At 50.6% G+C, this 27,617-nt stretch overlaps 1 protein-coding gene across 1 annotated transcript in view; it reads right to left on the bottom strand.

Annotated features, from left to right (window-relative positions):
- Positions 1 to 5,119: 5,119 nt before the first annotated feature.
- The window catches only part of XPR1 (xenotropic and polytropic retrovirus receptor 1), a 110,637-nt gene continuing 88,139 nt past the window's right edge, over positions 5,120 to 27,617 (bottom strand). Inside the window, exons 10-15 of the mRNA XM_063406603.1 lie at positions 25,856 to 26,021; positions 23,999 to 24,190; positions 11,788 to 11,954; positions 11,376 to 11,515; positions 8,740 to 8,961; positions 5,120 to 6,927 (exon numbers count right to left, since the gene is read on the bottom strand). Of these exons, the coding sequence (XP_063262673.1) occupies positions 6,867 to 6,927; positions 8,740 to 8,961; positions 11,376 to 11,515; positions 11,788 to 11,954; positions 23,999 to 24,190; positions 25,856 to 26,021 (948 nt within the window). The 3' untranslated portion in view covers positions 5,120 to 6,866. The remainder of the gene's footprint in view (positions 6,928 to 8,739; positions 8,962 to 11,375; positions 11,516 to 11,787; positions 11,955 to 23,998; positions 24,191 to 25,855; positions 26,022 to 27,617) is intronic.

Raw genomic sequence — 27,617 nt, 5'->3', positions numbered from 1 at the left:
GGCACCAGGGAGCTCCTCAGGAGCGGAACCCCGCAGGCCGGGGCGGAGGGCTCTGCCCCGGCCCTCCCTCAGGAATGTCCTTTGTCCGGGCTGGGAAGGCGGCGGAGCGGGGCCGGGCCCCCTCCCGGGTGTGCCGGGGGGATTTCTCCAGCAGCAAAGCCCTCGGCACCTCCCTGCGAGCATCACTCGAGTGCGGCTGGGCTCGATTCTCCCGCTTTCCGGGAGCCACGGCGAGCCCGGGCCGTGGCGCTTGCAGGCGGGAGGGCGGCGGGAGCCTCGCTCGGTGCATCCATCCCCAGTCCCTGCCCTGCACCCGGCATGGGCCGTGTGCCCGCTCCCCACGCACCCAGACCCCGTCCCGCCCCCCGAGACCCTCCACGCAGGACGAGGGCCCCGGGTGGGCAGCGCTTACCTGGGGGTGCCAGGGCTGCCGGCCCGGGGGCACCGGGGGTCTGAGGGGGCCCGGGGCGTCCCGGCCCCGCTCCGGCTGCTGCTTTAAGCTGTGGCTTTTGATATTCGTGATTGGTTTCATAATCCCGATCAAAAGGAAATCACCAGGATTATGAAATTGTTTTAATCCTCCTGGCTCTGGCCGCACCGGCCCCTGCCAGCACGAGCAGCAAGAAATCACTTCTATCTTCTTAAAATGTCCCCGGCCACCCTGGGGCCCCCATCACAGCCAAACCTGGGCCCAAGGGCGCTGACAACAGGGGTGGCTCCCCGGGGGACACACCCAGCATCTTCCCCTGCAGGGAAGGGCCAGCTGAGAGCTTTGTGTGCAAGAGCGCAGAGGAACCATCCTCGCCCTGTCCCCAACCTCCCCTGAGACCCATCCTTACCTGCACAGCATTCCAGAAAGGGCTCCTGCCTCCTTTGCCTGGGCTGGGGAGGTGACACACGCCTGGGAGAGGTCCCCATCGAGCCGAGTGGGGTGAGGTGCCAAAGCAAGGGCAGCAGGAGGGCTCCTGCCACCAGCCAGGCTCCTGCCAGCAGCCAGGGAATGCCAGCAGGGAGCCGCGGCTGGGATTAAACCTCCGGGAAGGGGCTGCTGCGAGCAGCAACAGGCTTAGAGTGATTTCAAGGCACTGGGCTCTCATCTGGAGGGAGATTGATTGCAGGAGGCAATGAAGAGATTTAAAGAGCAAAATAAAAGCACAGACCCCAGACAACCCGGGGCTGGGCTGCTCAGCCTCTGGTCACCCACTGTGCCAGCACAACACCACCTTGGACTGGAGAGAGGCAACCAAAGGCTCTCAGAAGGACCACGAGCCCTTGGCCAGCACAGCAGAGTCTGGGCCGGAGGTTTCCTCCAGCACCAGTCCCTGGCAAGTTGGATGTGAGCCCTGGGCTGCTTCCTGTGAGCCCCTCCTGCCCACCTCCAAGCCCTCCTCAGAAATCTCCCTCCTCCCAGGACATGCGTGTCCTCCACCTCCAGCCAGCAGCGACGTCCCACAGCTCCCAGGAGAGCAGGAGCAGCAGGAGCCAGTCCCACAGCAGTGGGACTTGGGAAGACACACACACAGACCAGGGACAAAAGAGCCGTCAGATCATTGGAAAACAAAGAGCTTGTAATAATGAAAAAAGGACAGATTTCGTAACCAATCACTTTTTCCTTTGAAAAAACACAATCACAGTAACTTTGCTTTATACAACCACCTAGAAACTATGAAACAGTATCACATTGTGCAGTATTTTTTTTTTAAACCTACTTATCAAGAAGGGAATTCCACACTTCAAAAATTATATCCATTTGGGGAGGAAGGAGGAGACAGCTAATAGCGCAGTCACAGATACACCATGAGTCCAAGCAAGCGGCAATTCTTTGTCCTCACCTTTTCCACTGAGCCAAAACAGAAGAGTGGAGAAGGGGATAGCAAAAGAGAAAGGAGGGGGGAAGAAAGAAAGCACCCACAGAGGACTAATCACACTCCATAATTACTTTTGACATCTACAGGGCTTCATAGAAAGATCATTTAGACCAACACAGTGGGGAGGGGGAGAGGAAGGTGGCAGCAGGACCTGGGGGGAACTTTGGCATTTCCACCCCGGGCCCCTTCCCAGCGCCGATCCTTCCAAGCCACGAGGAGCTGCGGGATGGAGAGGTCATGGCAACTTCTACCAGGATGCCCAATTTCTCCTCTGGAGTGAAGAGTTTGCAATTTGGTTTACAGAGCTTGAGGGACTGTCAGGCCGCGGGGCACCCTGCCAGGCTGGGGCGGTGCCCCTTGCCCGGGGCCCGGGCAGCCTCTGGCTCCCGCCGGGGACAGCGCTGGGTGTCAGCATCGGGGCACTTCCCCTGCTGTGTCCCTTTCCTGGGCTCTTGCAGCAGGGACCGGAGCCCCCAGGGATGGTGACACACCAGTTTAGCCCCACAGTGGCAGCCGGGGACGCTCGCCCCAAGGTGCAGAGTTTGGGATTGGGGTCATGTAAAGGAGGCAAGGTTTGATGAGGTGACAGCCACTGAGCCCAGCCGTGACTGCTGCAGAGGTACCAAAGGGATTTCCCACTCTTCCCCCAGGAGACCCAGCCCCTCTTTACCAAGGAGACAAAACAATCTGATTGCCTTCTGGAATAAAAATGTAAATGAAACAAAAAATAGTAATGTTTAAGGCAGAAGATCACCTTCCCCCTGCGAGTGCAAAGCAGAAGGGCGGAGGAGAGGAGGGAGGACATGGAGCTGGGATGCAGCATGGGAGCAGAGTGGCTTTTGTGTCCCCAACGTGCCAAGCCTTGTCCCAGCCCCAGGACACTTCCCAGCACCTGGCCTGACGCTGGGGACACAGCCCCCGAGGCCCAGAGAGCAGAGCACGGCAGCATCCCTGCAGGACAAGGCCAAATCCACTCGGCCGTTCAAAACACAGCAAAGGCTTCACACTGACCCCACTGCTTGCTGGAATTAAAATCCCCAGGGATTGTTATCTCCTGAACCAGGAACATGCCTCCCCTCCCTGCTGCCACACTGGTGCTGCAGCTGAGCGCCAGTACAGAGGCAGAACAAGCAGCACAATCGTTTTCAGGGAAGTAGGAGCAGCAGGATCCAACTCTGCTGAGATTTCCACCAGAGATCTCTCCCATCCCAAGATGTTCATGCTGAAGGCTGCTGCCAGCTGACCCCTTTCATTGGAATCAGACAAACAGCAAAGACACTTGAGAGAATGAGGAGGGCCAGGAGCAGGGTTGGGAAAGGCGTAGGATGAACAGCAGCTGACCTTGGGAATGCACCTGGATGAGAGAGGCAGGAGCTCACTGGGTACACACAGGCTGCAGCCAGGAGTGCTGCAAATGCATTTCTTTTACAAGGTGCTGGGACAGCATCAGTTCTCATTGCAGAAGCTCCCACTCCTGCTTGCCAAGCCCAAAGATCCTAATCCTGCACTGCTGTCCTGCCAGGAACACACCCATGGCACAAGGCATTGGCCTGCCCAAGCACAGGGACCTGGTGCTTCTGGTGACACTGCCCCAAAGCCACACAGAGGTCCCCAGCCTGCAAATAAACTCTGGATGATGCACACCTCATCCCCTACAACCCCAAAATCCCCAGGGGCACAACAGGATGGGAAGCAGGAGAGGATCAGCATGAAGAGGCAAGGGAATCGAAGGGAACCTCCAAAAGTCCCAAATGCCAGTGTGGCATCTCCTCTCCTTAGACTGCACCATCCTGATGGGTTTCACCAGACCAAAGCAGCTCCACACCATCCTCAGAGCTGTTCTCAGCTCCACTGAATCACGAGGCACAGCCCAACACCTGAAAGCCAGAGCTTGAAGACCTTCCTCAGCTTCCACCTCTCATCCAGCTGCATCCCAACAACTCAAAGCAGTGGATAACCCCCTCACCCTCAGCTCCTTTTAACGCTGCCCTGTCCTTCTGGGCTTCCACCCTGGTGCTCTCCCCACAGGAGTGTTTCCAAGCACCCATGAGCAAAGGCCAGCTCAGGAAATGAAGGAATGTCCCCACTGCCCTCGCTCCTGCTGCTCCCAAGGAGCGACAGGGCTGTTTTCTCTCACCATCTGTTCTGCTTCATTAGGTCTCCCTTTATTGGCCAGATGTTCTCATAGATGTGGAGCCATCCCGGCTTTAGTGCTCGCTCTCAGGAGGAATCTGCACGCCTGATTTCTCAGAAATCTCTGGGAGGGAGGGAACAGGCAGGGCTGGGAGCTAGGAGCCTTTAAAAGCCACACTTCTGGGAATTCAGGCTGCTTTCCCCCGAGACAGCATCTTCACTGCCAAAAGGGACAATGTTTTATTTTAGGAGATAATGTTTGCTCATCATAGCATGCCACCTCCCTTTTTTCTTTCCTTACTTCTCCTGCCAGCAAAGACAGAAAAAGGGAAGAGAAAGAGCAGAGCAAGGAGCAGAGCAGATGGACATACCAAGTTCTTGCTTCCCACAAGGATTTGGGTAAACAACAGAGTAAGAATTTAATCACTTTCAACCTGACCCTCCCCACCAGGCTGGGAAGCAGAGGGTCAGACGGTGCAGCAGCAGGATGGACAGATGGACACAGGTCACCCAGCCAGGCCCTGCCCTCCCCAGCCCAGCTGAGGAAGGCAGAGTGCTCCCAGGGGACTGGCATCCCTTCCAAATCACAGAACCACGGAATGGTTTGGGTTGGAAGAGACCTTAAGGACCACAAAGTTCCAACCCCTGCCAAGGGCAGGGACACCCTCCACTAGACCAAATTGCTCACAACATCTCTGTATTTTTAATTTCCCTCTGAAAGGAAGATAATTACTAGTAAAGCTCAGATTCTTTGTATAAAAACCCCACTTGCTTAAGTAACACCCAGTGGTGTTACTTGACTTGAATGAATCCAAATAATTTTGGACTGCCTCCCCCCAGTGCAGCTGCCCTCCCCTAACCTCCCCAGGCAGAGACAGCTCCATTCCCCACTGCTGGAAATACCTACACATGGTCTGGACATGGCACCAATGCAAATTAGGAACCTGAAATATTTTAAGGGGCCTCAAATCCCAGGCTCTACTTCCATGTGAACGGGAATGCTCCGTTTCATGTATGAACTGATCTAAGGGAGGGAAAGACAGGAATCCAGGGAAGATGGACAGCACAGCCCCGGCTCTGCTCCCACCAGAGCAGCCCCACACGCAGGGAGATGAGAGGAGCAGCACCACCACCATGGGTTTTAATCTATTTCCAAATAAATGAAGAGAACCAAGTTTCCTTCTTCAGTTCCTCTGGGCAAGAGGCACAGCAGGCAAACTGAGGAAATGCAACATGTGGGAGACACTGTGCTGCTTAAGGGAAACAACCACCAAACAGCAACCGAGGAGAGAATCCTGCAAAATTCCACTGCCCAAACTGCCACCAACCAGGTGAGGACCCTCCTTCAGGAGTTGCACCCTTCCCCTGCAGACCCAAGGTGTGCCAAGGGAAGGACGACAGGACTCTGAGGCCCCCATGGCTCCCTCCCAGGAGGAGAGGAGACCAAGGAGACCATCGAATTCACATCTCTCTTCCAACATCATCTGCTCCATTACCCAAGTCTGCTCAAGCATCCCACTTCCAGACTGGGAGAATGAGATGAGTCAAGGGGCAGATCACCTGGACAGTGCCCAACAGAGGCTTTTTGCAAACCCAGAAGCCACAGAAGAGCTGTTTTCTATCTCACCTTCCCCATCAGGTGGCACACCGCAGTTCTTTCCAGGCTCCCTGAAACACACCAGCACTCCTCAGCCCCAGCCTGATGATGGCTGTCCCATGGGAACTGTCACCATCCTCGCCTTGTCCCACTTGGCTGGGCTGCTGGAGTACTCCTGAAAAGCTCCCTGCTCGGACTGAGATGCCCTCATGACACACCTAAGGCTTGGAAAAGTACTGTTGGATCTGGAGGATGAAGTTCCAGAGCCTTTGTTTGCCCAGTGTTTTGAGCTGTTGGTGGAACCAACTCTCCTTTCCTTAGGATCATCTGCACTACTTTCATACATGGAGAGATTGGCTTTGAACTGGCACGAGAGACATGCCCAGAAGCAGTAGCAGCAGCTAAAAAAAAAATCAGAAAGAGAAACTTTGGTTTAAAATAAAATTGCAAAGAAATAAAAGAGAGAGAAGGTACACACAAGTTGTCTCATGAGAGGGGTATTTGCAGGGGCATCACCCCACAACCCTGGAGATGGAGATCTACAATCCCCCACTTCATTTTACCATTACAACCTTCATTGCACAGGACTCAAAATCACTCTCATATGGTTGTTAAGTTTCATAAATAATGTGAAAACTATACGCAACAGATACATCATATTTCCAAAAAATTATAAGAAAAGTTACATCAAATTAAAAAGTAGCTTCATGAATGAAGATACTGCTCTAAGTGCACTTTTCCTGCAAGTGCAGCCAGTGCCTCAGCGCTGGATATGAAGGAAAAAAAACCCCAAACAACTGAAAAAAAACAACAACCCAACCAAAAAAAAAAAAAAAATTGATTTAAAAAGTCCGGTTTCAACCAGTCAAAACCGGGCCAAGCAGAAACTGAGTGTGCTGTCAGCACTGTCCCATGAGGGAGTCCCTATGATGCTTCGTTATCCAGATAAGGTTTGTATGTCCTTGTTGAGACTGTAAACAATCCTTCTTTCCTGAACTGTCCTCTTTATTGGCAAAACAAAGTAAAATATTTTTATTCGTTTGTTTGTTTGTTTGTTTAAAATAGAACATTAAAATTAACCCAGAAGAAAAGAAATGAAACACAGTGAGCTTGTTGGAGTCCATAGGATCTGGTCTGGAAGAGCTCGGAAAACATGTTCAGTGTTTTCTCCTGTTTTCAGCTGGATCTGTACCAGAGCTCGGGTTACTTGGGGAAGAGGGAAACAGAACGAGAAAACAAAGGATGTGGAATAAGAGAACGTGGCCATCTCATGTGTTCACTTCGTTTGCTAGGTCCTCTATCAATACCTTTGTGTCAGAAGCCTTGGATCTGGAAAAAAACAAAAACATGAAACAGTCACTGGGGAGCAGGAATTCCTGGAATGACACGCAGACAGCAAACCCACAGTGCACTTGGGGGAATGAAAAAAAGGAAAAAAAATGTCTTTCTTATGCAGAGGGGGAATAAACAATCTACTGGAACTGTTTCACACCCTCCCACTCTCCCTGGGAATAGCAGAGCCTTGTAAAGATGCCCCAGATGTCCCTCAGCATCCTCCTCCAGTGGCACTGCCCACTGCACACCGTGCTGGGCACGCTCTGCCCACGGCCAGTGTCACCTGCCAGGCTGTGGCATGGCTGGGGACACGGCACTGCTGGGTGTGCAGCACCCCCCAGCCCTCCCCACAGAACTCCAGCAAACCCTTGCAGGATGCACAGGGCTGTTCCTGCTCCATCTCCCTTTGCTGGGCTGCAGGAAGGACGGGAGGTTCTTTAGGGATAAGCCTGGCACGTCTGCACTCACTGCATGTCTGAGGGGTAAATGGGCATGGCTGCAGGGGATTCCACCAGGCTTTGGGCCACATTCCCTTTGCATAACATTTCTCACTCTCTAGGCTGTTTGTACTGGTCCCATCCGTGCAGGGACAGGAGCCAAGCACGGCCCTGGGGCCAGAGCACACCCTGCTCCTCCTGCTCCTCCCATGCAGTGCTGCAGGGATTGCACAACACTCCTGACCCGCTGTGCCTCAGCATCCCTGAGGAGCCTGGGCTTGTTCCCTGGCCAAAGGGCAGGGCTCCACAGCTGTGCCCCCAGGGCAGGAGGGACACTGGAGCAACACAGGCACTGCAGGGACAACACACACTGGGCATGTTCAGGGGTGCAGGGTGGGGAAACGTTTGGGGTGCAAGAATGATGGGTGGGAAGAAAAAAATGTATGGGTTTGTATTTGAGAGAGGAAGGAGTCTAAGATCTTACCTATGAACCTTAACCAAAGAATAACTGGGATCATACAGAATCATAGAATGGTTTGGGTTGGAAGGGACCTTAAAGATCATCTGGTTCCAAGCCTCCTGCCAGAGGCAGGGATGCACTCACTAGACCACATTGCTCAGGGCCAAATCCAGCCTGGCCTGGAACACTTCCAGGAATTCAGGGGCAGCCACAGCTTCTCTGGGCAACCTGTGCCAGGGCCTTCCCATCCTCACACGGAAGAATTTCTTCTTAATATCTAATCTAACCCTGCCCTCTGTCAGTTTTAAAACCACTGCCCCTTCTGTCACTCTGATGTGTAAAGAGTCCCTCTCGCTCTTTTCTGTCAGTCCCCAAAATGTCTGGTTGAGGAGAACCTCTCCTCCAGTTTGCATTTACAACCCCTGGCAGACTATTTTCTGTGGGAGGGGAGCCTTGTAAGGAGGGGAACTCCCTTTTCTGACAGTTTACCCCAATGGGTGTCAAGGATGGATTAATTTCCTGGCAGACAGAGAGAGGCACGGTCATTTACTAATTGGACCTGCCCTCCCTTTGGAGGCTGGGCTAAAATCTTTGTGCAATTCCCAGTCCAGGGCTCCCAGCCCGGGGCTCCCAACCCCAGGCTCCCAGCCCAGGACTCCCAGTTCAGCACTCCCAGCCCAGGACCCCCAGCCCAGGACTCCCAATCCAGGACTCCCAATCCAGGGCTCTCAGCCTAGGACTCCCTGCCCAGGATCCCCAGCCCAGCACTCCCATCCCAGGGCTCCCAGCCCAGGGCTCCCAGCCCAGGGCTCCCAGCCCAGCACTCCCATCCCAGGGCTCCCATCCCAGCACCGCCAGGCAGGAATGATCTGCAGGGCGGTTGGGTGGCCGTGCAGAGGGCACACGTACTGCGAGGCGAGGCGGGGCCGGCGCAGGGACACGCTGAGGCTGCGCTTCCACTGCTTGTTCTTGCGGCGGTTGCGCACGCCGTCCTCCTGGTCCATCATCTGGTCCAGCAGCGTCAGGTCGTCGGCGTTGAGCGGCGCCACCGAGATGTCCCTGACAGCGCGGAACTCGCCGCAGTTGTTCAGGTGCTCGTTCTCCAGGCGGAAGAAGTTCCACACGAACCGCCTGCACGGAGGGAGGGATGGAGGCAGAGAAAAAGGGGGAGTCACCCACCGAGATCCCCTTGTACGGGCATTTCAAGCACTGGGTGTGGGCCTGGTATTTGTGGGCCTTAGAGATTTCAGCCTGCTGGTAGCTGCTCTCAGGGTTGCTGTGCCCTGAGATTCTCCTCGGGGTTGCTGTTCCCCGAGGTAATAAGGTTTTCTGTCTTCTCTTTGCCCAAAGTGTTTCACACCAGAGCCAGAGACGACAAGTTGAGTCCACCAGTCTGTGTTATCAAGGTTGTTTATTCTTAATTATCTCTCAGTTCTTTCCCAGCTTTGCAAGGCATCCCCAGCAGAGCAGGACACGCGGGGGACTGGGGCGGCTCAGAGAGCCCCGCACCTTATATACAGTACCCCTGACCCAACCACCGTCCACAACGTACTTTTTATTTACAAAATTGTACCAATACCTACTACCTATGCTAACATGTCAGTTCTACTCTAAACCAATCTCTAAAATCCAACTCAGCAAAAGATTGGAGATGAGAGCAAGAACAAGGAGAACAGGGGCCACTCCCCAATTCCTCCATCTTGTCTCTTCAGCCCCATATACTAAAAATCCTAGATTCTACATTTACACTGTATAATAAACTAGCTACTACTTATTTTAAATTCTTTCGGTTTGTGATTCTTCCTGCCTGTGAGTATTCACTCCCATGGCCAGGAATCAAGGGCAGTGTCCTCCTGGGCTCTGTGTGAGGCTGGCTGAGCCCCCTGTACAGATCCCAGACCCCCTGTCCAGTCTCCAAACCCTCCAGGGCGGCCAGAGGGATATCCTGGACTCCAACAGCTGCTAACTCCTTTCCCAAGGGAAAATTTCTTAGGAAAGCTTTTCCCCCAAAAAACTTTGGGAAAACAACTATCCTTTCCCCAAATGACCTTCCCCAGTAGTGCGGTAGCTGAAGTCCCTGCCTACCACGCAGGAGACCCAAGTTCAACTCTCTCTGAGAACCAGAAGGGCAAACACCACCTGGAGAAGACAATTTTGGGACAGGATAGCTGTTTTGCCAAAACTGTTTGGGAAAAAGCTTTCCTAAGAAACTGTTCCTGTGCTAAAGGAGTTAGCAGCTACCAGCAGGCTAAAATCTCTAGGGCCCAAAAATCGGGATGTGCACCTGGAGAGACATGCAGGTGTTGGAACCCTGGGCACTGAGAATTTTGGGCTTTCTGTGCTGACAGGCACTGATGTCCAAGCAAACACTGCATTGACCTGAGGCCATGGAGGAGGCTTCCAAAATTGAGTGATAGCCCTGGGATTATGGGTGTGTAGTTTAAATAGAAGTGAATAGGGTGAAAAGCTTTGATTTTTACTAAGGTAAAATATATTAAATAAATATATAATATATAATATATTTATATACCAAGGTTTTATATGTAGTAATATATATAAAGCAAGATGGAGAATTCAGGGCATAGGTTAAGTTCTTCTTTCACTTTCTTCTTCATGGCTTTGGGTGGTCTTTTGTAATTGGGTAGAAAAATCTGCACTGCAGGCCATGGGTGTTTGGTTATTGGGTTAAAAGTAAAAATAGTATAGGTGTCATTTCATAATTGGACAGTTTGTGCTTAAAAGACCTTGGAAAGAGTTAAAGATGAAGCCATTTTCTACCTTGCTAGCTACAACTCACAACCTGAGACTGTACTATAGAAAAGAATTAATAAACATCTGAGTCCGAACACGAACTGCGTCTCCCGAGCATTTAGTCCCGGCTCTAACAGAAAAAAGAAGATAAACCCCCCCCATCCAGGGACTAACAGCAGCACCTGCTGCAACATCTTTCCCCTGGAGAAGAACAGAGCCCGTCAGGCTTATTCCCTGTCCTGATGCTGACAGCCCTAATGTGGAGAGCATGGAGGCACCAAGCATTACAAGCCAAAGGCCGCCTCCAGCAGCATCCACATGAGTGAGGGTCGGGTTCAAGTTCTTCCCAGGAAGCTGTGGGCGTGGGTTTCCAGCTACAGTAAAGGTGTTTGAAGGTCCTGGAACCTTGAAGCATCCAAATCAATGATGCAGGATACAAATTAGAATTTGGAAAAGAAGCAGAGGTTTGAAGATGAGAAGCTGGAGGATGAAGTGAAGTTTCAACGGGAAATTTCAAAGAGAAATTTGGTAAAGACTAACCCCTCAAGATTATGGTTCAGAAGGAACTGCAAACTCAGTGTGAAGGACTCAGCTCCACACTGTGGCAAAGCCCCCTACCCCTTTCTTCACCCTGCTTGAATTAAATATTCCTGTTAATCCTGGTCTCCTTGAAATAAAAACCAGTATAATTCCACATCCAGGCACCCAGGCGCTTCCCCCCCATGCTGATGCTGCAGAACAAAAATGTGACAATCATTGCAAGAGCCACGAGGTGCTGAGCCCAGCAGCCTTACCGGAACACCTCGAGCGGGGCGAAGACGGTGGAAATGATGTCGGCAGCGTAGGGGAAGATCTGCATGGAGGTGAGGGAGATCTGGATGGTCCACGCAAAACGCAGGATGACGTCCTCTACAATGGCACAGTAGTAGTATGCCTGAGGAGCAACAAGAACAAAACAGCTCAGCAAACACCTTCTGCATAGAAAAGACTCATCAGCTCTTCGGGGAGATACAGAATCTGCTGCTCAGACTCAAGCAAAACCAACAGAAATGATCTCTTGGAAACAAATCAGCTCCACTGCTGGAAAACCCCAGCCTGGAGCATTGAAATGCCCCAGTGGCCAACCCCAACATGCTCTAAAACTCAGCAAGCCTGGTTAAAATGTTACAAGGCTGTCCCTAAGGTAAGGGCGGGCTGCATACGCACTTTCTGTGGGTAGACAATTCCTTCTCGGAGAAAGGTATTTTCACCAGCATTTTTGTCAAAGAGACCCCAGTCCATCTTCAGGTCCCAAATGAGGGTATAGCAAGAGCTGATGAAACAGAAGATAATCCACAGGTAGAAGAACACTTGGGTGTCACTGTGGTTTTTAGCTGGAAAAGAGAAGAACAACACACTTTGTAGAACTGAGAGCACATCCCTTCTTAAAACAGCTACAAACTGCCTCATCTGAGCAGTGGAAATCACCTCTTCTATCCAAGTTCTGGGAAAACTCATCAAATACTAACCTGAGCCAAACCAAAAGCCTTAGCAGCACCTGCTCTATATTGTTATTCAAACTCCACTTTCATCTCGTTGAACTTTCAGCACTTGGGATTGAAATTTGCATTAATATTTGGAACAGGCTCCCAGGGAAGCGGTTGCAGTCCCGAGCCTGCCAGAGTTCAGGAAGGGTTTGGGGAACACCCTGAGGCCCGTGGTGGGATTTTTGGGGATGGTCCTGTGCTGGACTCAAGGATCCCTGTGGGTTCCAGTTGGGGATATTCCATGATTTTTATTTTCCTGGGCTTAGGGCAGAGCTGCCGTTCTGGCTCTGAACAGCAGGTGGAAGCTGCGGGCCATGTTTGGCAAAGGACACGGGCTTGTACAAAGGGTACAGCGCTGAGGCAGGGCTCAGCTGGGAGGCTTTGGTAAGAAAATATTTGGGTTTCTATTCACATCAGCAACTGCGAGTTAGTGCCCTAAAAGCCTGAAGAGCATGGGCAGTACAGGAATCACCACAGCCATTTCAGAGCTGGTGGCAGCAAGGGAAAAGGCAGCAGCACATTAAAATGTACAAATCCCAAAGCAGGCTCTCTATGGAGTTGTAAATACCCATACAGAGCTCCTCTTTGGAAACAGGACACTGTGGGCCCACCACCTGCTCAGCTAGGGGTAGGTTTTTCCAACTAAGTTGTTCCCCACGCCCCCCTTAAATGAAAAGGTTACATTGCTCTCAATTCGGCTCCAATTCCCTACATCAGCTGGGCTGGGGAAAACCAAACAGAGCTGGTAATTCTGCTTGCTTTTGAAAAGCTGGCTCAGAAAGTTCATGCAAATAAAGCACATTATGATGCTTCGGAAGGCTGAGACCTTTTGCACCTGGCTGCTAGCAGGAATCTCTCCTTTCTGTGCAGCCCCATTCACCGATTCCCTCTAACAAAGCAAATAACATTTCCAGTACAAAAAGGATGTTTTCAGCCCAACACCACACTACATGACAGCACCTTTCCCTACATATGTGGCTTTAAAAAAACCAGAATCCCTGCAGCTGATCAGCCAGGGAGCAACAGGGCAATCTGCCCTCTCCTTCCCTCTGTATCTCCAGCAATTACCATCTAAATGTAACGCCGCAATCCGATAAAATTAATGGAGGTGAAAATGAGAGTGCATTCCTCCCATTTACCCCTTTCAGGCTTCCTGGACACGATGTGCAGGATATAGATCAAACCCACACGCTCCTTCCCCTCTCAAAACACCCCCCAAGGCAAACCTCTGAACGCCACTCATGCAGCAAAGCCTGTTTGCACTGTCGGTGTAGGAAAGGGGCACGGGATTGCTGCAGCTCCCGGCTCTGAGCAGCCTCCCTGCTTTGGGGCACGGCTGGAAGCCTTTGAGCACATCCCACATCCTTGGCCTGGCCGAGACCCGGGAGCAGCATCGCAGTCCTGGTCCCTGCAGAGCCGTGACATCAGCGGGGAGCAGCGCCCGGTGCCCAGGTACCTCCAACGCTGCTGCTGCTGCTGCTGCCTGGAAACAGCCTCTCCTAGGCTATTTTTAACGTGCAGCTGCCCACAGAAAGGGACACAGGTGAGGATTTTGGAGCTTAGCAATGAGGGCTGCACTGCCAGGCTTCGTTCCCCCCCACCCCTAGCTCCTCCAAAGTCTCCACGACATTATTTCAGGAAGAAAAGGCAGATGCTGACATTCGGTGACTCATGAGACACTAAGCCTGTTCTTTCCAGCATTATTTTTAGCTCATTAGATCTCCATGTTTAGTTCCCGTTATCAGACCCTAAAGGATAATTCAGAGGCTGTTCATGGGTTGTATGTGCTTTCAAAGCATCTAAACTGATCCAAAACATCCTGTGAGGCTGCGGGCTTCCTCTCACCTTAGGCTTGAAAGTTACATCATGCTGCTTTGGGCTGGGTTGATTTTTTTTTTTTTTCTCCTTAAGGACAGAATTCAAATAAACTGAGTCTCATTCCACACCTTCATGGAGCAGCCTTGGAAAAGGCAGTGCAGCCAGCACCATCCATGGCATCCCTGGCCTGAGCCATGCCCTGCAGGAGCAGTCAGAAGAGCAGGGAAGCGTTGCTGGGGAGCTCCTTTGGAGTTCTGTGGTCATGGAGGAGCTGGTCTGCCCCCTGATTATCATCTCCAAGCTCACAAGGGGTGAATAAAACTCTGTGCTAAGTTGGCAATTACAGAGGAAGGGGATTTCAAAGGTTCTTGCTGCTTAAACCTAAATCCCAGAATGGCTCAGGTTGAAGGGGACAGTGGGTCACCTGGTCCAACCTCTCTGCTCAAGCAGGGTCACCCCAGAGCATATGGCACAGGTTCTTGAGAGCAATTACAGAAAGGAGAACTGGGAAGGAAAAGGCCCAAGTGAGAAATCTAATCTCACCAATCTCAAAAGGATGAGCTTGCTCTCAGTTAAGTTATCCTGGGCTCAGTTCCCCTCTCCCTGCCTCTGTCTTTGCAGCAGCCTTTCCAGTGGCACCTGGGGTCACACTGCTGGCCCCTTTCTCACCAACTAGCTCTGCAATGCATTCAGCTCCTGAAAAAATTCATTAAAACCCCAAATCCCTCCCTGGTAAAATGCCCTAATCAGAACTAGCCTATTGTCTTCAGTCTTGGCCTCCGAGTCCTTCCTTTAATCACTCATCCTCCTTTTCCTCCTGCCTGCAGTTCTGTTTGATACCTTCCTTCCTTCTGTCCTCATTGGTATTCAGCTGGTGTGCAGAAATATGTTACTGCTCCAGGCAAGCAATTATAGCTGGGTCTCTGCTGGCTGGTCCTCACAGCCCTCTTCACTGCTGCTCAGGGGGAGAGAAAAATCAAGGCATTCATATTCTGCCCAGAGGCTCCATCAACTCCTGGCCTGCCGGTTTTCCACGAGCAATACAGAGCTCTGCATATTTATGATGATGTCAGGGTCTATTTAAGCAGGAACTGTTTCATCCTGTGAGTTTTTTCTTTGTTTAATGAGGTGCTAGAAAACACCAAAAACCACGAGAGAGGAGGAGAGCCTCTGGATGAGAAAAGCACTCGGGACACCTGGCAGATCTCAGCCTCTCCAGGAAGGAAAAAACCCAAAGTTTTCAATACCCCCATGGCACCAGTGACATCCCCCCAAGAGAGGCACAAAGAACCTTCCTCCTCCATGCTCCAAGAGGCACCACCACGGAGCAACTTCCTGAGCTGCTGCTACTCAAAGCAGCACGTGCAGGACAGGACAGCACCAGCACAAAACCTCTGAAGCTGCAGGTGCAGCTCTAAGCCTGAGGATGGGCTGATTCCAGTGCTCACAGTGCCATGTGTGCAGCTGGGAGATGTGCAGTTGTGCCAGAGGCTACCTGAGTGCACAGTGCCACAAAGCAGTGTGCCACGGGAGCTGTTGGCAGCCTTCACCACAGAATTTCCATCAGCATCCTCAGTTTACCCTCTAACAGGCAATTCCAGCAGATCCTCTGCACAAATACACCTCAAATTGCTCCAGAAGGTCAACTAGATAAATAATGGATGGCTTCCACCTTTGAACTGAAGCTGTGAATAGCCACAGTCCCAGAAAACAGCCAAAGGCACTCGCAGCAGCAGAATTTACTGCCTGCAAAAACTGCTGACAGGCAATATCCTGGATCCCCAAACCAGCCCCAGGGGCCACTGCCTCTGACAGGCATTCTGAGGGAACACTGCTCTGCAGAAATTACAGCCCCTTCGAAGCCCAGGCAAGAGAAAAGGTTGCTTTCCATCAAAGAGAGACAGGAGTGCTCTCCCCAACGCTGTTAATATTGACTTTACCTCCAAAGAATACTATCTGTTTACCCTGCTGAATTATTCTGGGGAATGTAAACACTATATAGTATTCAACACAGCAGAAATCAATGCCATGTATTATTGAAGGGCTGGATAAGAGCACAATGGCCCCTGATAAGCATTCCTGGCGTGTCACCCACCGTGGCCGGCCGCGGGCTGTGCTGATGGGGAGGCTCTGATGAAAGCTGCAGGAAGCAGGAGGTTATCAGGGAACACAGCCAGGTAAGCCCTGCTACACAGAGCTGACTACTCTGCCAACCAGCTCCGGGTCCAGGCTCGCCAAACCCAGCCTCAGTCACAGATTCAAGCAGTGGCAAAGCACAAATGTGTTCAGCGTGCAAGGCAAGCGCAGCTCTGAGCAGGCCCAGGGATGTGTGTGCCCATTAACTCCATCCCAGCACAGCACAGAGCAGGGTGACAGCCAGAAGTGACTCACCTGCCTAAGAACTGCCATCAGAGTGACATCCCCAAGCATTTGTCTAACACCTCACTGCTCGAAGCACAGCATTACCTTTCCCCTCAGTAATTAGATATCTTAATGAGCGGGTAGCGCTGCCTTTCTGCCCAGCCAGCACGTCCTGCTGTTTAGCACTGATCAATGGCAGAGCCAGGACATGACAGGGGACTTAATGCAGTTAAAAGGCAAGAATAACCCACAGGAGCACAGGCAGGGCTCGCCCTCGTGCCTGCCAAACACCGGCTCTTCCCTAAGAACCCTCCCTTGGATTGTGCAAACCTCTGCAATCGCCTCCGGGCACAATTTAAGCAAAGCAGCAGCGAAGAACTGTCAAGAGGCAACATCTCATATCTTCTTCTAGCCACGAGTCTACATTTGTAGAGCAGGGAAATCCCAACACCGTGTTTGGATTAAAAACCCTCTGCAGGTTTGTGTTGGTTTCTGTCTAATTTCAAGACACGGCAGCAAACTCCTGGCTTGTACCTCACAAACTGACAAGTGTGATTTAAGTGCAAACAGGAGAAGCGTGTCAGTCGTGGCTGAGATTTGAGCTGGTTCTTTTCTGGTGCCTTCTGTAGCTTTTGAGAAGTGTTCTTAGGGAAGGTTAAACGGCTACCTTGAGAAGGATGGGGTTTCCAATCAAAGCATTTGCCAGAAGTCTCACTAATAAGAATATCTGGATTCATGACCAGAAATGAATAGCATGGTAATCAGGGCCTTTGGTGGACACTTCGGGGTTGGGGACACAATGTCATCTGCTACCTCTACAGTGCTTTGACACCCAGCAGCAGATCCTTTCAAAATTTACATCTTTTAAAAGCAAAAGAGAAGAACTGTTAGATGATTGCATCTCCTACATTTCTGCACCACCACAGACTCCAGACCTGCGTGTATCTGACAGGAAGATTGCTTGTAATGCAGCCACTTGCTTTTCTTAAAATGTTCCATTAAAAAAAGATCAGGCTTCCCCCCCCGAGTGCCTGTGAAATTAAGAATCAGGAGGTCACCCTTTTTACTCACACCTCATTCATTAGCATTCCCATTGCCCCAGCCACCCTGAACACAAAACCATAACCAGTGACACAAGGTGCTCTTGGTGCACTTCCCAAATCCCACCTCTCAATCCCCATCTCCTCTCAGCTGAGAAAGCAAACCACAGATCACGGGGTGCCAGGGTCACCACCCACGTCCCACTTGACATCTGCACATCTACAAAGCACGGCAAGACCTCCCAGTGGGATTTGATGCCTCATTTGTGTGTGGGGAGTGGCCGAAACCCCTCAGAATTCCCATTCCCAGGCTCCCCCAGCAGGGCTGGCTGGCTGTGCCCTCCTTCCCCGCTCACTCACCGGCACCTCCGCCCCGGCCAGGCTGCTCCTGCTGCAGCATCCCGGGGTATTCCCATCACTGGGATGGGAATGGCTCACTCAGGGCTGAGGCAGCAGCAGCCCAGGGTGCCCCACGTCAGAGCCGTGGGGAGGTCAGAGGCCAGCTAGGAAATGTCTGCCCACGGCGATTCCCCACTAATGACGCTGCTGCCGCTGTGATGGGAAGGATCAGAAGGACTGCCTAATGAACACAGCTCATTACTGCGGGCCTCCTGGGCAGGGATGACAGGGCTGCACACAAAAACTCATCCTAGCTCGCAGCAGTGTGGCAGACGGTGCATGTTTTGGCTCCCAATAATCATCCTGGTGCAGTTGCCAGTGCCGCGCGAAGGGAAGGCGTGTGAAAACGGCAAGTATTAAGGAAGAAGCCAGTTAATCCCATTACAAAGTTTGTTTTACTTCAAGAGGTCAATCCAAGCACTCTGTAAGGCTCTTGTGACACCTAAATCAAATGCTGACAGCTCTTTCAGCGCTGAGGAAGAGGGGGAGAGACAGGAGGTCTTGTATCAACACAGAAGGGAGGGAACAGGATCTCACAGATGCTACTTGCTTCATCCTTTTGTGTTTTTTTGTTTTAAGTCTTGTGCTTACAAAAACGTTCATTTATTTTGCCCTGCCCCACCCCCTAAAACTGAAATTCTCTCTCTCAGCTGGGGGACAGTACACTGTTGCACTGATGATGATGATGATGTTGTTTCAGTCCCAGTTGTGCCATCCCTTCGTTGTCTCCTGCTGTAAGCTTGTAGGATCACAGAGCTTTATTGTCCCACCCACCAGCAGCCTCACTCCACGGGGGCTGCAACCTGCAGCTCCCAACACACGAATGACAAGGGCTGAGTGACACGAGGCAGCACCCACAGGGCTCAGGTGCAGCCAGGTGCCTCCTGCAGTCCCCAGCAGCAGAGCTGGATGTCCCCCAGCCTGTGCCCTGTCCTGCTGGGCATCTCCATCCCTCCCCTGGAAGTGGGAGCCCTCCTGAGGGCCCTGCCTGGGGACAGAGAGTGGCAGAAGCAGTGACCTGTTCCATCCTGATGCCGTGTCAGTGCTGGGAACAGCTGATTAATGAGGAGAGGGCAGCAGGTATGCTGGGAGGCCTGGGAATCCTGCACTGCATTTCCCAAAAGCAGCACATTCCCCATTCATCTTCCTCTGGTCAGACCTGGCTGAAGCTTTCTATTAGTAAAGGATGGTCCAACACCTTCCTGCAACAGCCATTTATCGCAGGACAGCTCCTGCCTTGACACTCCACACCTCTATTGGCCCTTTTCTCTTAGGGCTGCCTTTAAAAATCATAAATTAGACATTACTGCTGAGAAGCCTGTTCCTGAAGTGATGGGGAGAGCACAGACAGAAGCACTGCTCTTCAGAGACAGCCCTATTTAGTTAACTTCCGTATTTTTAATTACTGCCAATTTCCTGGGCTCTTTAATGAGAAAGTGCATGGCAGTTCCATTATCTTAGGCCAACCTAGGGCTCTCCAGGGCACCCCAAGCCAATGGCAACTGGTGTTCAGCAGGCTCATTTGGAGCACCTGGAAAAACTGAGGGAGCGGGATGGAAGAGGAGATGCTTACTCAAGTTTCCAGGCCACGTGGATTAACTTTGGAATAATTCAGAGGTTAATAAGTAGCAGGATACTACTCAGACCACAAGGATTTCATTGAATAAGGTGTGTGAATCAAACTGACAATGTCCAAAAACCATCTTGCCTTTCACTTAAAGGATAAAATCCCACACAGCCAGGTAAACAAAAAATGTTCACACTGAACCAGCAGATCCCACAAAACAAGATAATTATGAAAGAGAGGCACTCAAGCTCAGTTCTTCAAGCACAGAAGCCAAATCTGTATTTTGGTATTTCCAATGACACCATGTGAGCAAGCTGCATCAAGGTGAGAGAAAACTGCAGCAGAACCACAATGTGTGGAATGTCTCATTTTAAGAGGAATAAAGTTGGAGCATAAACCATGACTAAAAAGCTTTGTAAGTGACCAGCACTCCTTGAGTAGTACAACACAACTGTTTCTTAGAAGAGCTGAACACCTAAATATAACAACCCGATCCTACACAGCCTGAGTCAGGTCTGAGTGAGCAGTGACACCAGACCTGCCTGTTCCAGATATGCCAGGGTGCCTTCTTCAATGCAAGCACAATTTATACAGGAAGGGACGCCCATGGATTGCCCTCTCTGGGTTCCCCTTGGTGTAAGGAGGACATGGACCTGCTGGAATGAGCCCAGAGGAGCCCATGAAGATGCTCAGAGGGATGAAACACCTCTGCTATGGGGACAGACTGAGAGAGCTGGGAGTGTTCATCCTGGAGAGGTGACCAGATGGCTCTGTGAAACCTTAGAACCCCCTCCAGTGCCGAAAGGGGCTCAAAGAGAGCTGGAGAGGGACTTTGGACAAGGGTCTGGAGTGACAGCACAAGGGGAACAGCTATAAACTGACAGAGGGCAGGGTTAGATTAGATGTTATGAAGAAATTCTTCCCTGTGAGGGTAGTGAGGCCCTGGAACAGGCTGTCCAGAGAAGCTGTGGAACACATTCCTGGAAGTGTTCAAGGCCAGGCTGGACACTGGGGCTTGGGGCACCCTGGGACAGTGTAAAGGATCCCGCCCAGTGCAGGGGGTTGGAACCCCATGGTCTTTAATGTCCCTTCCAAGCCAAACCACTCCACAATTCCACAAACGCTGTGATAAGCTGGGCTGAAGTGGGAGCTGCTCTGCTGGTGACTTGTCAAGCAAAGCACATCTGCTTTTGGCAGAGGGAAGACACAGCAGAGACACAGAACCACAGTTGCATGTCAGAACAACGCCGTGCTCGGGGCGAATATTCCGCCCCAGGCTCGGGCTTAATCATCTGCTTCCCCTGCAGCACGTAGCTTTCCGTGGGGATTAAATAAGGCAAGGTAATACTCTGTTGGCTGGCTCTGGGGAAAGCTACTCAGCACTGGCAGGGAACTTAATGCCAGCACTGAGCTCCTTAGTGCAAAGCCAGGGTGGGAAAGAAGGGGACAGAGCGGGCAGGCACCGGTGGCACTCCGGTTGCCAGGTAGCTTCGAGTTACAGCCATGCCTCATTTGCCTGAGCAAACACACCCCGCAGCACTTTATTTACAGAACACGGCCTTTGCTTCCCATTCCTTTGGGAGAGATAAAAATACTGAGAATTCCTCCTCTGGGAACTCAGCAACAGTTGTCCTCGTGTTGTTGCTGCCGTCCCTGAAACGTGGCTGTGCTTGTGAGCCGTGCTGTGCACTCATCTCTGCCACCACTGCTTGCTCCAGTGTTATGTTCTGGATAGCTCCTCTCCTGTTTGCTTCACTAATCCCAATGATACCTGAATATGAAGATGACAGCTTGGAGTTACCCCTGTAAAGCTGGTCTGGCCCCAGCCCAACAGCACGGCAAGTTCCGGAGCAAAAACCTAACAGAATTCACTTTGCTGTCTTAGAGGTCTGAAATCCAAACTGCAATTGGCAGAGAAAAAATTGCACCCTGCACCTAAATCCAAGGAAGGAAAGTAAAGAAATGGTTTCTCCGAGGGAAGAAAGAATCGGAATTATGCACTGCCTGAGCAATATGAATTATTAACCAGGGATATTTTGGGGAAACAGATACTTGTCAAGAGCCCACAGTACATGGTGCTACACAGCGGGGATCCTTCACTAGAGGAGGTTTGGAGTAGGGAATACCACACAAGACTAGAACAGAAACATCACTTAAACGTAATAAGGTGGCATTTGTACATTTGTTTAGTTGGAGTTGTTTTCCAGCAGCAAACAGGGAAAACACAGAGTGCTGTCAGTGCACTGCGCATGAATGAGCTGCTTTCCACACGAGCAAACCCTCCCAACCACACAGTCCACACTGCTGGCAGGCAGGAGCTGAAACCCACAGAGCAGCTACAAATTATCCAGTGCTCAAATAAAGGGAGGAAGAGGAGACTTCTCAGAGGGCTGTGATGCCCCCAGGCCTCCCAAGGCCACTGGTGTCCATTACCTGACCTCCCAAGGAAAGGCCAGGGATTACCTTCTTCTCCTGGCAGCCAGAATTTGTCATTCCTGAGGTGTAACTCATAGGCTTGCAAGCACAGGCATGGAAGGGTTTAAATAAAACTCCTGATACCACAGCAATTGATAGGTTTGTTACTGAAATTTAGAGCAGGTCTGAGGAGCAAGGATCTTCTCCACTCTGACACCAGTTTTGGGCAGCCCTTTCTTCAGAACACACAGCTCCCCCCAGCAGATGTTCGGGAGGTAAGAGAGGGGTGTTTGCAGTCCTTGGGCACACACAGAGAAGGTGTGGGCGAGCAGCACATCTATTTTCAACAGTAGCATCATAACAACTTGATGACAGACCATCTGATTCCAAGCTCCAAATGAACTGGCAATCTATGTAAAGCACTTTGATAAAATTGGCTTCTTAACAGGTACAGCACACTAAAAAGTGCATTTATGGCAGGATGGGAACAGCCTCCAGGCCTGAGGGGACATGTCCAGGGCTCCAGGCAGCCCTCTGAAAAGCCCAGCACAGTGACATTTACAAATCTGTGCTAATGCCTAATTTCCAAAGGCCACAGAGCTTCCAAAATCCTTTTTTTTTGTGTGTGACACCAACAGCTACGTGCCATTGACAAAACTGGGCAGACAAAATCTGGGAGTCAGGAACACCTCACAGCAACTGGAACAAGGCTCATAAACACCTCATTACAGCCCACTCCCTGCCAGACTGGGAAAGGGGACACCAGTTACGTGTGGCAGTGACCACAACCGGGGCAGCAAGGCTGGTGTGGATGATAAACTTCAAGGGCGGCGGAAAGAGGTCGAACTCTTACACAGGACATTCTGACAGAGGCTGGTTTTCCTCTTGGTTCCACAGAAGGCTCTGGCAATGTGTCCCCCCGAGGCAGGCAGAAGCATTAGTCAGCCCCCCAGAGCAGCTCTGGCTACAGAGGATGTAAGCAGTGACTCTGGAGCCAGGCAATCTGTCCGTGCCTCGTCCCAGCGGTGACTAACCGGACTGCAGGGCTGCAGAATGTCACTGAGCAAACGAGTTCCAACAGGAACGAGCTTCAGGGACACGGCAGAGGGCAGGAAACGCACAGGGGATGCTCCCACAGGATGCTCCCACACCAGCTCTGGATACAGAGCCCCAGGGACACGGCAGAGGGGAGGAGATGCACAGGGGATGCTCCTACACCAGTTCCCCATGTAGCCCTGGGTACAGAGCACCAGGGACACGGCAGAGGGGAGGAGATGCACAGGGGATGCTCCCACAGCAGTTCCCCATGTACCCCTGGGCACAGAGCCCAGCTCCCAGCCCTCAGCCAGCCTGGGCCACTGCCCCTCCCTGCCATTAAAATGCAAGGCCTGACAAACACCATCAGTGTGACTCCGGGCCCAGCTACGTCAGAACAGACATTTCTTGGCCACGGGAAGGTTTCTAACAGCCCCGCCACCCCTCCAGAAAACCCAGCATGTTAAATAAAATCATGCCTTCAACACCTCTCCCTGCCTCACCACGGGAATGCTCCAGGCTAAGTAATTGCTCACGACTGTGTGTGGTTGCTAATTTCTGGATATATAGAAGGGAGAGAGTCTCAGATGAAAGAATACAGCTTTTAGGGCTTCAGAACAATGAAAGGCAGGGCGACTGCCTGAAGTGCAGAAACTAAAAGCTTTTTCCTTCAGAACAAGAGTAGAATCGAGTAATTGTCGTTTCCAGGGAGATGAGGAACTTCAGGGATCAGAGCTCAATCTGCAGTTAAATGGATTGGAAACAACTCCTTACCAGCTGTAGAAAAAACATGGACAGAATCACACAGGAAAATCAGAGAGAGCATTTTTTCCTGGCACTGTGCACATGTCTTCACATTTAGGAATGATGGACCGCTCACTTGGATGATCCAGGTTAAATATTCATGAGTGTTAAGGGAGAAGTATTTGCTGTGCTATCCCTTTCCTCATATATCTCCCTCCCATTCACCTCCCTTCACAGCAAAACCTGACAGGTGTTTCAGCTTTCAAAAGAGGAACCTAAGAATTCCCTCCCCCGCTCCCTAAGTGCAATTCTAAGCAGACCAGGGATGTGAAAAACACCTAAAATAAGATCTTAAAACACTCTTTACAAGCTGGGCAGGCCCCTGCCTTTCTCCAGAGACGCTTCACAGGTGCCAAAACACGAAAAGCTCACACTTCAAGGCTCTGAGCTTCTCTTGTGTGAAAAAGCAAAACCCAGGAGAGCTGCAAAGGATTCCCCAAAATCACCAGTACCTTTGTGAGTGCTGTAGAGGGCTGCAAATGTCACCACGAAGAAGGTGGTGGAATATTTTCCAGCGTTAACCAGATGAAAGGCCCGTTTGTTATCGCGGTAACGGCGCAGGCACTGGATGAATCGCAACCAAGCAGGGATGCACTGGACAACTGCTCTCACTCCGTAGGAGTAGCTGTTACAAATCTGATTATCTGCAAGAAAAACAGGAGTTGAGGCTGTTAAGGCAAAGAGTTAGTAAGTTTAAGAACTGCTGCAATACCAATTTATGTTTCCCCATCAAGGGCTGGTACTGAGGCACACAAACAGCAAGAAGCCCAAAGTATCCTGGAGCTCAGTATTCCATCTTGGAGGTGTGCAGGTGACACAAAACCACTAAAACATCCCCACAGATCACCACCTAACTCCCTCAGTCCTGCCAGTATAACTAACATGCAAGATTAGAAATCATCTGTTTTTAAATGTGCTCAGTGCTGCTGGCAGTACTGGGAATAATCAAATTAAGGATGGAATTACAAAAGGCCTCCGACACTGGGGTTTTGTGCATAAATGGGAGAGCACTTAGAAACTCTGCAGGACAGCTCTGAAAGGCTACTTTGCCCAAAATGTCCTTGACCCGTTTTCCTTGTGCATTGTAACAGGAAAAAACACATTGCAGTATGGGACTGGGTTTGGTGTTTTTCGCTTTGATTTTTAAAAGGCAAAGCCAAGGCATAGTCTGGCTTCAAAAACTGGGATGAGAAGCAACCACACCATAATGCCATTGTGTCCCCTCCTGCATGTTTGAAAGCCTTCTTTTTATCAAGGGAATGACCAGGAAACCCTCAGCTTCTCCTGGAACTCCCCAAGAACTGCACATTCTGCTGTCTCACTCAGCACATCTAAACCAAACACCCTGCTGCCTAGCATTCGTTTCTTATTCACACTAAGGGAGACACATTATTAGCTGATATTTATCCCAAAACACCGTGCTATCATTCCACTGCTCAGATTGGAAGAGGACAAATTGTTATGCAAGCAGTTGCTTTATGTATTTTAATTTTATTTTTAATAAGTAAATATTTAGCTGCTCCCAATGCTGTCTTTTAAAATGAAGGGAAAGATCAGACAGATTGGAAGAACAAAGTGAACACTGATGCTTATTGAAGCATACAGCAAATTCTCTCAGCAAGTGTCAAAACCATCAGACAATACAATTTGCCAGCAGTCACTGCTTAACATGGGAAGTCAACAGCCCCATCTGTGAGGAGACAGGTAATGTTTTGCCACTGGCAAGGCCAGAGACAAAACTCACATTCCAGCTCTCTGCTCCTTCTGGCTAGAAAAGAAGAGAAGACAGAGCATGGACTCCCCTGGCAGAGCAGCATCAACTCCAAGGGAATAAGAGGTGGCACCAAGGAGCTTCTCCATCCTCTCCTGCCTCAGGGGACTGCGGTGGAGCCTGCAGGAACCAGGCTACAGCACAGGCAGCTGTGCTTAACAAACTCAGGATTCTCATCATGAGCAACAGGAAGAGGCTGAAGGCAAATACATGGTTAAACTACTATGAAATAAAACAACAATGCCAGGCAAATTGATTTCTCTTTCCAATCAGGAGCACTGTGTCTGAATTCTTTGATGGATATACACATCGGGCCAAATGACTGGATTAGGAAATGAACACTGACGTGAAATTCCGTTTCTCTGGATGGAAGGAAGAAAGGCAGAATCTCTCTAATGCCATGTTTACAAGAAATGCCAATTATTTTAGTTTCCTCTACTATGAATAACCCTCCTTAAAACAGACAATTAGGAAGTTGCCTGGCTCAATGTTTCTCAGGTCATTTTGACCACATTCCCAGGGCTCATGAGCACATTACCTGTATTTGCCAGAAGTCCAGCATTGTCCTCCCACTGAACCTCAAAGCTGTAGAAGCAGATCATGTATTCCAAATCCATAAGTATCACGACCAGGCTGTTGAGCTGATCAGCCAGCCAGAAATCTGCGAAGCCTACCTTGTGGAAGGGAGCAGTGAATACTCGAAACTGTCAGGAAAAACAAAGCAGGAATAATTCATAGCTGTGTCAAAGGCTTCCAAATGCAGTGGCAGGATATCACAGAACTGAACAAACATGGAAACAACAGAAACGCTTGAAGATTTATTGCTGACCTTTTGCTCCTGCTGGCAAAAAAGGATAATTGTCTCCTCACTTTCAGTACAAAGAACATTCCTGCTTTCCTCCTCCTGTATGCATCTATTCCTGTGCCCCCACAGCCTTTTGTTTTTTACTGGCAGAACAGCCCAGTCTCCTCCAACCAAGCTCTTTCCCAGAAACTCCCAGTCTCCATTTAGGAGCTCTGCACAGCTCCATTTCTCTCACTGCCCCTCACTTTGATCAGCACCTTCTTTCAGGCACTTACATCGTGTCTACTCACATCTTCCACACTTACCTTCCCCCTCACACCTAATGTCAGCTGGATTTAGACCCTCAGCACAGCCATTGGTCTGGTCATGCCTTGGTTGAATTAACTCTCAAGTTGTTCTCTGGTGTTAGAAGCTGTGACAGTGAGGATTGTTACTGGGTGTGCCAATGCCTCCAGCAGGACAAGGGTTAAAGAAGGGCAGAGGAAATCCTATTGCTTGTCACTGGACTCCCCTCGATGCCAGTCCACTTTCCCTCCAAGGCTGAAGAGCAGTTTTGCTCCTTCCAAAGCAGACAGTTTTCTGCTCCATTACCTTTGATTAGCCCTCTCCCTGCCCGGTTAGTTAGAGTCACTAATGGCCAATTTCTCACAGAGTCGGCCCCAGCGCCATCCGGTCATTCCAGGATTTATGAACCTTTAAATTAATGAAAGCACAGGCTAACACTGATCTTTTCTACTGCTCGTCTTATTAACCTGAAGGATGCACAGCTCCATAAACCCAGGAAAGGACTGACACATCCCCATCAGCCTGTAATGCAGATTTAAGGCTCTGCTCCTAAAATTTCAAAGCCAAAGATGGGATTAAGAGTTAGTGGCCTAAAGCAGATGTGGATCTTGACCCAGAAAGCTCTGTGCTCATGTTGGATGGCACCTATTCCCAAGGGTCCAGCAAGGCCAGCCTTTAGGGAGGACTTCTTCAAAGGTGTCCAGCTGCAGAACAGTTTCTGCAGAGGTCAAAGACCACACGAGCCTTCCCTTGCAAAAGCTCTTTCCTCCCTTTTCCCAACACTCCCTAACACTGTCTTTATCTGTTTCATCATAGATCATTGCTTTGTCCATGAACAAGGACTAGCTAAGCAAATGAAATGTGAAAACAGCTTTACAGATTGATCTCCCTGAAAAAAAATTTATAAAACAAGAAATAATAATATTCTTGTTATTTAATTTAGGGAGAGGTACTTCAGCACTGCCAGGTGACAGCATAAAACTTTTAAGAGAGTAGAAGTTTTCCACCTACAAGTTACAGCTGAGGAGGAGTCAAGAGACAGATCCACGACACATCTGGCACTGGCATCTGAGTCAACCCTCTCCAGAACTGAGCTGCCATCTGAGCCCTCCCAATGCCACGTGCCAGGCACAGCTGGAGCTGCAGCCCCGATTCCAGGGGGTGCTGCCAGTGGAGGTACCACAGCCACCTCCTGCCTTCCCAGCTGAGA

Source organism: Prinia subflava, chromosome 10, assembly GCF_021018805.1.
Source record: "Prinia subflava isolate CZ2003 ecotype Zambia chromosome 10, Cam_Psub_1.2, whole genome shotgun sequence".
Classification (NCBI taxonomy): domain Eukaryota; kingdom Metazoa; phylum Chordata; class Aves; order Passeriformes; family Cisticolidae; genus Prinia; species Prinia subflava.
Note: the sequence above shows the minus strand (reverse complement) of the source record. Positions and strands in the feature narration are given on the sequence as shown.